Consider the following 13,081-nt stretch of genomic DNA (forward strand, 5'->3'; position numbering starts at 1 on the left):
ACGACGACAGTCAAACGATTTATAGGGAAGTGTTAAAGTTGATGTTGTGGAAAATATTAGTTTTTCGTAATGTTCATCGCTTGAGGCCCAGGAGGCAGTAGAAGAGTTGGTCTGGAAAAGTTGTGGGTCAACTGCGAGTTCTTCCCCCCAGGAAATCGCTAGTTGTCGTAATATATTACATCTGAAAATGAGGAAACTGAAACGGCACTGTAAACTGAACGCCAGTATGATATACCTGCGCCATACGCAATTTGTATTCAGTTGGGCACTGGGAAATTTTCTTTTCTCCACAACACACGGACAGGTGTTAATTTATTTTTATAAAAAAAAAAAAAAAAACATAAATCTACATTGGCAACAGCTACTTTTTATTACTGTTATAGCCCGTCAGAATTTCTCAATACAAAATATTTCATTATTTGTTCAAACTTTAGAGTAGAAAAAAAAGTAAAATTTCGTTTGAATAAATGTCAGTATATGTTACAATACCATGTATCAATAACACATCGTACAACGTTAGGTATCATTTTGTATCACAACGTTAATGGGATTATAATTAGGCCCTGTTCTGCTAACAGATTGATTATTTTACTGATGATGCATGTCTACGTATTCAAAAAATAATATGTTTTAGTTTTTAACACCTCTGTGGCGTTTACACCGTTCATTTAAGAAAAAATGTCAACAACTTAAAAACGTTATAATCAAAAGAATGAATTGATTTTTAGTTTATGCAAACAAGTCTCCCTACATGTAGCAAGAGCGCGAAAATTAATTATACTTCTTTTAAATAAATATCAGTATTGATAATTATCGATCTGTTCCAAACCTTTATTCTAATGTGTATTTCAATTCTCTTTTTTATTTTGAGGAACGAAGATCAACATTGTAATCGCTAAAGAACGCTCCTGTGTTATTGTATCATTAGTGATATCGTCATTTACTGTACAGGTTTTACAATCCTTGAGGACGTTTGTACGGAAATATCGAAGCAAGTGCACTTTTGTAATATCATACAAATATAATACATGCTGCTATTATTAACCTCTTATGGCCATGATCGTTTACATACTGTCTTTGTTTTTTGCTAAAATATTTAGTTTCTTTCCAGTCACCTGATCTCACATCAGTATCTTATGTCTGTACCCTATCGAATACAAGAGCAACACAAATTATTTTCAAATTTAAGTTGGCACATGTTAGTCACTCCAATCCTTTTAATATAATTCATTTCTTAAATGGAGGAGGGAAAATGTACAGCATAGGGATCACAAGACTGTCCACGTCGGCTTAAGGTCTATAAACATGTAAGCGTTACTACTCGATTGATGTGAAAAGCAGACCTGCACACCACCTCTCAATTGATGTGAAATTTGACATAAATTTACAATTCAGTAGAAGTGAAATTAGAACTGCATATTACAACCCAATTGGTCGTTAGTAATAAATTGCAGTACTTTTGAATAGAGATACGAAAAAGTTTTAATGAAACAAAATTTCCTGATATTTTGTATTTTTCTTATGCAGATAATTTTTCTGATGCTAAAATCAGCTGGAACGTATATTACAGTATGTCATGGTATGGTACCGGAACCTGATCACTAATCAGGATAGAAACCAATCACCAGAAATCAATCACCTGTAATACTAAACGGAAGCTATAGCTAAGGACACGTTTGTCTGCAGCCTCCCAGTACATAGATCGGCGTTACCGGATTAAATGTGACATGCAAAACCCATCAGTCGGATAGCCTTACCTATTAATATGGATTTTTTTCTGATGTGAATTAAATAATTACTTAAGGCGTATTTATAGTACATCACCATAAATGATAAAAGCTGAATCCAATTTGTTCTGTAACTCTTTAATGCAAACACATACATATAGTATACAGCAGTAAACATTATACACTGACAGGACAGCATTGGCTCCGTCTTGTGACTATACATCCCCCATAATCATCAGAAAGTCATCTGTCCATATTGCCGAGGCTGACGTTTAATATATGGGCGTTAAAAACAATCGCAAGGAAGCAAAGCCTTACATGATACATGTCCTATCATAGGAGTCTTGTTTCCCTTCTCCTCTTCCCATGTTTGCTGGAGTAACAACAAAGTAAATACGGGTATGATGCCATTTGATTGTTTGATTGGTTTCCTGTAAACTTTAAATATCCCCTCTCCTTGAACATCTAAGGTCATTGTACTTCTGCTGCAGGATACAGGAGTGGTGTGTCTCGCTCAGAAAAACCTCAGACGCTGATAACGATTCACTGAAACAACTTTGTTTGCGAAAACTTATCATAAAACAGACAAAGTTTTAGATCACACAGTAAAGATATATTTTCACCGATGACAAGATGACTTTAATCTTCAGTTTGTTGACTTGCTGTTAAATCAGGATGCCCTTTTGTACGTGTCCTTTGGAACTTTAAGCCATACTTAGTGACCTTGACCTTTTCACAGTTGACTGTTTTTAATTCTATTTTTGCTTCACAATGTCGTAATAAAATGTGATACAAAATTTGACCGTGACACTGGAACTTTTGATCAGTTGACTTGTTGTTAAATTCCGATCAGTTTTGCTTGATATTAGCTAGGGTCTGATTTTGAGGACAAAGAGATAACTGTAATGACACACGTATTTAACAAAGTGCACCCTAATTACACATCACACGATTTCTGTTCACGTTGTCATAGACAGGACATGCCTTTGTAACCATGATCCACAACAGCCGAATCTTCAGGTGTATTCTTAGTATCATTTCCTAGGCCCCCATCATCGTTGTCTCGAAAATGCTGTGTTGGTGAAAAGCCATTTCGTACGGTGTATTTCTGTTATAAAACATTGGCACATCAGTTAAGCATACACAGGATTAATTCACTTTCCCCAGAAGTATTGGATTTACGAGGTTCCTTGAAATTACAAGCAGAAAATACCAGAAATATTTATCGAAATCATTATTTCTTTGACAATTTCACGTGTAAAAATTACAAATATTACATTTTGTCTATAACATTAGAGAAGTTGTTAATATAAATTACAAGCTAATTACTGGCCCAAAACAGATATGGTATCGAGGACAGCAAACATCACTGATGTTGTGTTGTTATTTACCTTGACTGTGTTGCTGATTCTGTAGCGGACAATTCTCTCTATACCCAGGATAAGGATTCCCAGACCCAAGCCAAACACGGGAGTCAGGAACCAGTAGGCTATTTCAGTGAAACCAATTTCCTGTATAATTTCATCCGTATCACAAAACAAAGTATCGTTTTCCCACCATTTTCTTTTCAAACCCTCCACATCAGACGACTGCTGTATTTTCATAAAACTGTGGTGGAAAAAGAGTTTCCTAAGCACCCAACACAACTTTTAACATTTTGGCAATTAAAATTCTTATCAGATGATAATCTCAAAGAAGATACACAAGACGATGATTAGAAACACAAATCGTTTCATAATTTTAGAGAATTTGTATAAGTTATAATTATACATAATACAGTTTATTTCAGTAGTCAAGGATGAACTATATATTGAAGACACGGTCAACAGTTACCTATTTGACATTGTTGATAAGAGACTGGAATCCTTCTTCAGTGCAAATCCAACAGGATGATAACCCATGGGTGACCCAAGCGACTTCACATCACAATTATGGGAAACTAGATATTTAACGGTGTCTGTCTTTGACAAAAGAATAAAGTTTCCCTCTGCCACCCTTCTCAGAGCCTCCGATGTACTGTTGAAGAATCCAGTTTTTGTCATGCTTTCCCATATTTTCGTGAAAGTGTCTCTTACAGGATAGTCCCACACTATTTCATTGAAAGCGTATTGTTGATAATCCGGGTACAGGTTCGAGCTCTTCCACAGATCATGAAACGCCTCCTCAGTTTTCATCATATTTTCAAAGTAAACCATCTCATCTGACCCCCACACTACAGAGTATTTCACATCCTTTTTGTTAACCAAATCAGATATGGTGCTGACTTGTATCTCGTCCATGCGATAAACTGTCATAAAGGACGCCAAGTTAGCCGTAAATGCGGATAACAGGATGAAGGAGAGTAGCCAGAAGCCAAAACCCATCAACTTGGTACTGGTTCGCGATAGACGGATACCATCACCTATGGATTCAGATAAACATTACGTCAGTCGATAGTTATACACACAGTATTTTCTTTTTAATAATTTACTGTCAGTGTTATCAATATCAAACCTAATTTGTCAATAACTTAAATCAAACATTTACCACATGCGTGATCATCGACAGAACAAGTAAACGGAGTAATCGTAAAAGAATATTTTAGACCGAAGATAAAATAATCATCTATTATATATTTAAACATGTCACATAAAGGATGAGAAGAATGAGAATTGTTTTTTTAAGATCCCAACATTTCGCTTAAAATCAAGCTTTTTTCGATGTTCGAGAACTACACTTCTCTGATAAAGTACATATACAATAAGTTTGTGTAACGTCATAAAAAGTACGCTATTATCTGGGAGAATGCGCCTTTTAGTCGTCGTCATTTTTTATAGCGAAGAACCATTTAAAGCATCTAAAATGTTTAAAATACCATTCTATCATATATACCATATAACATCAGTGTTCTTGTCAGGTTCTCTTTCTTTAGGAACTTGCTAAACTCGCCATATTTCCATTTAATAAAGGCGTTTGATAAATTCAGTATAAACTCTTGTGAGAACCTTAATATCGTGCTTACTGATTAATAGCACTGATAGTGTTTTACACATGTTTAGCATTACAGCCTCAATGTTAAGATACATAAACAAAATTAGAAAATAAAACGTAGACATTTTATTGGTTATGGGTACGTACATTCAAACTCTGCCTTTGTAATTATGAACCATACAACATCTTGGAAGGAACAGTATTTGACATCCGGGTTTCCTTTCCTCTCTAGGCCTTTCATTGCGTTTTCATAAATCCACAATGCCACCGAAGTAAAAACAAAACAACCCAGCCAGACAAGCATGGACCAGTGGTCAAATATTTCTAAAAAATCAAATCGTCTCCCCTTCTTGGCCCTCGTGAGCATCTGGACACCATCATACTGAATATACGGCAAGATGAAGTCAACCTCCATTTCTCGACCCTTAGTAACTGCAATAGGACCGATTACCATATCGGCTCTCTGAAATAGGAATAATCACAACAGGTAATTATAGCTTAAGGTCTGCATTTAACATAGTGCACGATTTGATTTCTCTTAAAAAATATCATTGAAGTGTTATTTTGTTGTACTGATGTCATCCTGCTGACCAACAGAACGTTGCGCTTCATGTGATGTATGTTCTCGTTTTTACCCCTCTGACCTGTATGACCTCTGACTTGAATAACTATGGTATGACAATAACTCCTTCCTCTGTCTAACCTTTCACTAGTAACATTGGTGAAGATGCTCCTGACCTTTATCACTAGACCCTGACAGTAACTCCTTTCTAGGCCTCTCCATTTATTGGTTAAATGTATTGTGTCCTTGACCTTTATTACTAGACCCTGACAGTAACCTCTCCCTAGGCCACGCCATTTATTGGTTAAATGTGTTATGTCCTTGACCTTTATCACTAGACCCTGACAGCAACCTCTCCCTAGGCCTCGCCATTTATTGGTTAAATGTATTATGTCCTTGACCTTTATCACTAGACCCTGCCAGTAACCCCTCCCTAGGCCACGCCATTTATTGGTTAAATGCATTATGTCCTTGACCTTTACCACTAGACCCTGACAGTAACCCCTCCCTAGTCTCACCTTTTATTGGTAAATATATCTCTAACCTTAATCACTTAACCATGGGAATAACACCCCTCCCCCTCAGCCCCAGCGTTTTTGGTCGGACAAATGTCGATTAAGCTATAAATGATCTTTCAGCGCATGCTCATGATGGAAATGTCACATCTTTATTAATTCTTTCGATGTTGTCGGCACCGGAAACGAAGTTACAAGCGGTGTAATCTATTATCATGGAATTTAATTGATTATCATGAAAAAGTATCTAACTTTTAACTTGCTAATACGTGCAGTGAAATTACCCCGGAAACAACATCTTCAATGCATTCCGTCCAGGCGAACACCGTGGCCTCTACAAATGGCTCGCTGATTGTACACTCGGTTATTGTGAATTGTATCCCAGATGCCGCCGCGATTTTGCCCAACAAATCCACCGAGTAACCCCGGAAAAAGGGGATGCCGTTATTAACATGTTTGTATATGTAGGGAGGGCGCTAAAAGAGAAAATCAAGTCATTAACCAACACAACATAAAACGAGTGGCTTCTCATATCACTGTAATAATATTAGTGATTAAATCTTATGGATGTCCATTCTCAAGAACATTTCCACATATAAAAAAAATAATTTTCTAACGGGTTGGTAATGTGCTTTAAAAGACGTGTCTTGAAAATGTACATCAGTTTACTTTCAAGAAAGATATTTTGTAAATATAGAAATTCAAAATACATCTATATGCATTGATTGGTTGGTAAGTTGTGAGTCTCATATTTAAGGGTTTGACTTTTGGCGGACATATTGCATTATTACATACTACCACTTTGGCATAAACTTAATGATACATATCCACACATAAAATAAACATATTTACAGTTACACAACAACAACATATTGATACATTTATTTATATAAACATACGAATCTTATAAACATAATACACGTGTATGTACATCCTGACTAATTCAGTTCTATCTACGTACATGGATAGTAACAACTCTGAGATCTAGCTTTTCATTGTGTGTCGTGAAATTGATGGGCAGTCTATCTGATGTTTCCGTAAAGTCATTCCACACGCCGACCTAAAACAAAATATACCAAGTCATTCTGACGAAAGTATTGAAGAAAATGAAACAAAACTTACAATATAATGCCGTACGGTGTCCTTTAGCTTCATGTAGTTCCAAATGATTCACGCGGCCATGTAGGACCACAGACTAGACAATCACAATTTACATACATATGGTATATATGGTCCTCTCTGGCACTGATATGTTTTATATGTTTTTGTTTATAAAACACACAAAGCGTTTAACACTGTCTAATTATGAACTGTTTGTAGTCGGCACTGAATTGATATAAAATTGATAAAAAATCTATGCTATTTCTTTTTTTCTTCTTTTCTTTCTATCCTATCATCTTTTCCTCCTTTTGACAAAATGATTTAAACTTACAATTGTACGTCTACGAATTACTTATCTTCATGTTTATAGTATAAATATGTGTCACGTGCTGTATATTCATTATTTGTAATTTTATTTATGGAGAAGAGTTCATAAGTTGCTAGAACTTGTCTCTGATCCATTTATCTGTTAGTGAATAATAAAAATGTGTTTAAATCAAAGCACTGATATGTTACCTGAGCAAATGTTCCATTCAACGTGGGCTGGAATATTTGTATGTCATGCTCAACTTCAGACAATGCCTGTAGAGATAGTAAAAAAACATTGTTTAAACAAACCGACTCAATTAGTGCAACTTATCATTGGAAATATGAAAATTTTAAAAATCAACTGATATACGATCTACAATAAAAAGCAACTAGGATTTGTTTTCTTAATTGAAAGACAGCTGCCAAATCAAATAAATACTAGTTTGCCAGCATTTTACGAACAGAGGAAACATCGAATTATGTACGAGATACCTGGAATTCTATACAATATATCTTGTTTCTCTCGCCACGCGCCATTAGAATCCGACATTTGATGTTAAACCGGAAAATCTAGTTTTCGACATGTTCGTTTTCACCATTGCTGAGTAGAAAACAAAATTACATAATGTAACTGTTTCTCAACTAAAACCATCTAGATCAGTATACAGCGTGTAATGGTTTGGAGACAATAGAAATGTACACACGGTATCCCACTATGATATGTTAATCTCGTTCTAAAAATCCATCAACTATTATATACCTCATGTCCCCTCACCCTCCTTTTTTCTCTCCTACATTTGACATACAAAGTTCAATGTGCATAAACCAGTGTTGTTAAACATATTTATATTTTGGACAGAAATGTGAAGATCATGGAGATCCGTGCCTCACACGTTTGTTTGACCTACCTGTTGTAATTCGGAACTTAACACGTTGATCGCATCTCTATCTGTATATAAATATGACGTATTTAGGGCACGGCGAACTACTGCTTCAATCTGGTAAAATATGGAACACGATATGTAAAAGTTAATCATAATAAGTATAGACACATTTCATTTTCTTTACTGGATATTAACAATGTACATTTAGCCAATGGTAGTTATTTTAGGATCTGGTGGAATTTTTTTTCATTTATCTTACAAAAACGATATTTTCCAAAGTTTTGTATAAAACCTTCAATATTTAGAAGCATTTGTTACAGTCTGTCATTCTATCTTGTACTTTATCAACGAGACAAACATACAGTGCTGTCCAGCTGATGTACATAATCATCTCTGAGAAGGTTGATAGCGTTGTCACACGACATACACAGTGGAAGTTCTCCTTGTGTATCTAATAACAACCATATGGTGTCCGCTACTAGTGGCATCAGCTCCCAAATCTAAAACATACCAAACTTAGGGCTGAATATAGCAATGATCAGTATTGTTAGTTACAAGGTTAACAGTTTCTAATTTCTGCTAAATAGAAAAATACATATACCGGATTGTTTAGAGACGACTACTGTGACATGTGATTGTACTAGTTCTATATAAGTGTCAAACACAATTAGTACATATATCTTCACTCTAATTAACATCTATTACCAACAGTGTGATGTTCTGAACTAGTGATGGCGTGCCGAGAAAGATGAATTTTCGTGAATCTGAACGGGACAAGACTTTCCTCAACGAGTCCAGAAAATTCCTCTCCGGCAGTGTGATATCCAGTAGGACTACATCCACAGATTGTACATGTTCTAGAAGGAAGGATAGGGGCACTGCAAATAAACGAGAAAGTATGAAAGTAATCGGTGATAAAGCATAGAATACGGAATCCTAGAAGTTCACTTAATTATCATCAAATTAATGTCACAATCATTGATTAGACATGAGAGAGGTGTAAACACAAATATTAGTAAACGATTTTCAAATATACAACATTCTCTAATAACAATGCGTTAATTCTATATCGGAAACAAATACTAGATCAGGTTATGATTACAGGTAAAACTAGATCAGGTTAAGATTACATGTAATACTAGATCAGGTTATGTTTACAGGTAATACTAGATCAGGTTATGTTTACAGGTAATACTAGATCAGGTTATGTTTACAGGTAATACTAGATCAGGTTATGATTACAGGTATTACTAGATCGGGTTAGGATTACAGGTAATACTAGATCATGTTATGTTTACAGGTAATACTAGATCAGGTTATGATGACAGGTAATACTAGATCAGGTTATGTTTACAGGTAATACTAGATCAGGTTATGATTACAGGTAATACTAGATCAGGTTATGATGACAGGTGATACTAGATCAGGTTATGATGACAGGTAATACTAGATCAGGTTATGTTTACAGGTAATACTAGATCATGTTATGTTTACAGGTAAGACTAGATCAGGTTATGTTTACAGGTAATACTAGATCAGGTTATGTTTACAGGTAATACTAGATCATGTTATGTTTACAGGTAATACTAGATCAGGTTATGTTTACAGGTAATACTAGATCAGGTTATGATGACAGGTAATACTAGATCAGGTTATGATTACAGGTAATACTAGATCAAGTTATGTTTACAGGTAATACTAGATCAGGTTATGATGACAGGTAATACTAGATCAGGTTATGATTACAGGTAATACTAGATCAAGTTATGTTTACAGGTAATACTAGATCAGGTTATGATTACAGGTAATACTAGATCAGGCTAAGATTACAGGTAATACTAGATCAGGCTAAGATTACAGGTAATACTAGATCAGGTTATGATGACAGATAATACTAGGCCAGGTTATGATGACGGGTAATACTAGATCAGGCTAAGATTACAGGTAATACTAGACCAGGTTATGATAACAGGTAATACTAGATCAGGCTAAGATTACAGGCAATACTAGATAAGGTTATGATTACAGGTAATACTAGATCAGGTTATGTTTACAGGTAATACTAGATCAGGTTATGATTACAGGTAATACTAGGCCAGGTTATGATGACAGGTAATAATAGATCAGGTTATGGTTACTGGTAATACTAGATCAGGTTATGATGACAGGTAATACTAGATCAGGTTATGGTTACTGGTAATACTAGATCAGGTCATGATTACAGGTAATACTAGATCAGGTTATGATGACAGGTAATACTAGATCAGGTTATGATGACAGGTAATACTAGATCAGGCTAAGATTACAGGTAATACTAGATCAGGTTATGATGACAGGTAATACTAGATCAGGTTATGTTTACAGGTAATACTAGATCAGGTTATGATTACTGGTTATGATACAAACTTTGCATGTTAACATCATTGAGGACGATGAGCTCCTTATGTTGATCCGACCCGCTCGTCAGCAAACGGGTCAGTAGAGTGCCATATCTGAGCTGAGGAGACAAAAGGGTCACCACAAGCTCTGACGGCACCTGACATCTACCATACAGACAGACAACAACATCGCATTCATCCAGAGCTCCGGGTCCGACGTTAGGGTCATACACAAATACTACAACTGGAGATGAATCTACAAGCACCGAACATACACTCGTTATAAGCATTTTCATAATAGGTCGTTAGTAATATCAAACTCGGCATTCAATAACAATCATAAATAATTCAAAAACATCAATCTTTAAGGCAACAGGATTATATTCCATTGAAATATATTGTACTCAATACGTGTCTTTCGTGTGATTGCTGATTAAAAGTTGAACTTATGAGAAAGCAGAAAGCGATTGACAAATTAAAAAGAACAAAATAAAAAAAATCAATACTTTTACTTAAACCGACTTGGAGTGTCCATGTCGGGTAAACAGAGGTATTGTTATATAATGCTCTATTGTTGATTAATGATTATTTATTGATTATAAAGGAAATATCAACCAACCCTGTCTTAACATACCCTGTGACATGTAATACCGAACTACACCAGGTGTGCTTCGGTTCACGATCAAAGAGGCATCATCCACATCGAAATTAGCAACTGTGAAATAGGATTTAGTTATAAGGTACAAAGCAAAAGACTTAGGAGACATAGGAAATAGGACACATGTAAAACTTAAAGGTAACTTAAAACCTAAGATGATTATTGGTGAAGTAAACACAAAAGTAAACATCTAAACTAGGTCAACGTTCCCAGAAACTCTAACCATATCTGTCTATTATACATTTCCTCTGGCTTTGTACTACATAAACGTTACAGAGACATTATTCATATTAATGTGACTTGTACTGAACATTAAACCTATCAATTCCATATAATAATGACACGAGTTTGTCATGCATGAAAACATGAATACCAGATAATCCCAGTAGTGATAAATGATAACCTTTATAAGCAAACTAAATATTAGTTTGGTAGTGGTAATTATCTCATAGCTTTTCATTGTACAAATAAGGAATGTTCTAAGACAGGAACGGCTAATATTGAATGTCTCTAGTTAAGGTACCTTTATAACGATTCAAAGCTTTCACAATTGGTAATTAATCCTATAAAATTGCATAAGCACTGACTACCCAGGCTATCAACGTTAAATATACACACATAATATTAAAGTACACCTATAGTACGTATCAACACATCAAAGTATATCGGTACATATTTTAGTTGAGGGCTAAATAATCTAAATACACAACATGAAAAAGTTCAAAAAGAAAAGAGAAATGGAATGACAATGCTTTCATTAACATCCTTTTGATGGTTTGTTCCACGAGACTTTATAAAGTAATATCGATTTACTACAGGCAGTCGTTCAATGGACTCCCATTTCTCAACAAAAAATGTCTTCATGTTATTGGTTTAGTCGTCCACGACTACTGGCATTCAAACTCACGAAAGAAGAGGATAAAATTGGTGATTGAGATTTAAACACTTCTGTGATCAACTTTTTTTCACAGTCACCACACACTAATGAGGCAAATTGTCATTTTACGATTGTCGTTAAGTACATCGCCAATCCAATTCTGAAATTGTTTCTAAACAGTCAATGGTGTTCGCTTATTTTTAAATTCGTGCCACGTAATTAGCTCCTGAACATAGGTCCATATTTCATACCACACACACGAACATCGGTCCATGTTTTATGCTACACACGTGAACACCGGTCATGTTTCATGCTACACATACGAACACCGGTCATGTTTCATGCTACACACACGAACATCGGTCCATGTTTCATGCTACACACACGAACATCGGCCAATGTTTCATGCTACACATACGAACACCGGTCATGTTTCATGCTACACACACGAACATCGGTCTTTTTCATGACACACACATGAACATCGGCCCATGTTTCATGCTACACATACGAACACCGGTCCATGTTTTATGTTACACACATCAACATCGGCCCATGTTTCATGCTACACACACGAACACCGGTCAAGTTTCATGCTACACACATGAACATCGGTCATGTTTCATGCTACACATAAACATCGGTCCATGTGTCATGCTACACATGAACATCGGTCATGTTTCATGCTACACACATGAACATCGGTCTGTGTGTCATGCTACACACATGAACATCGGTCCACGTTTCATGTTACACACATAACACCAGTCATGTTTCACGCTACACACGCGAACATCGGTCCATGTTTCATGTTACACACATGAACATCGGTCTGTGTGTCATATTTCACGCTACACACGCGAACATCGGTCCATGTTTCATGCTACACACATGAACATCGGTCATGTTTCATGCTACACACATGAACATCGGTCATGTTTCATGCTACACACATGAACACCGGTCATGTTTCATGCTACACACATGAACATCGGTCATGTTTCATGCTACACACACGAACATCGGTCGTTGTTTCACGCTACACACATGAACATCGGTCCATGTTTCATGCTACACACACGAACACCGGTCATGTTTCA

General features: G+C 35.8%; 1 protein-coding gene across 1 annotated transcript; it reads right to left on the reverse strand.

Moving 5' to 3' along the window:
* Positions 1-2,694: 2,694 nt before the first annotated feature.
* On the reverse strand, positions 2,695-12,412 carry LOC132555744 (ionotropic receptor 25a-like). Its single transcript, XM_060220107.1, has 13 exons — positions 12,400-12,412; positions 11,081-11,161; positions 10,475-10,702; positions 8,774-8,946; positions 8,431-8,568; positions 8,093-8,182; positions 7,392-7,457; positions 6,736-6,834; positions 6,059-6,250; positions 4,845-5,160; positions 3,561-4,128; positions 3,119-3,335; positions 2,695-2,835 (listed from the first exon to the last, which is right to left on the reverse strand). Exons 1-13 carry the CDS (start codon positions 12,410-12,412, stop codon positions 2,695-2,697), a joined length of 2,322 nt encoding a protein of 773 aa, XP_060076090.1.
* Positions 12,413-13,081: the final 669 nt, after the last annotated feature.

This window comes from Ylistrum balloti, unplaced genomic scaffold (genome assembly GCF_031769215.1).
Source record: "Ylistrum balloti isolate Yb309-2 unplaced genomic scaffold, AGI_CSIRO_Ybal_v1 Utg370512, whole genome shotgun sequence".
Lineage (NCBI taxonomy): Eukaryota > Metazoa > Mollusca > Bivalvia > Pectinida > Pectinidae > Ylistrum > Ylistrum balloti.

Coding starts and splice junctions, on each gene's coding strand:
- LOC132555744 (XM_060220107.1), bottom strand. Junction 10,703..11,080: donor TCGGTATTACATGTCACAGG/GTATGTTAAGAC, acceptor CGGTGCTTGTAG/ATTCATCTCCAGTTGTAGTA. Junction 8,947..10,474: donor CAATGATGTTAACATGCAAA/GTTTGTATCATA, acceptor GTTTATTTGCAG/TGCCCCTATCCTTCCTTCTA.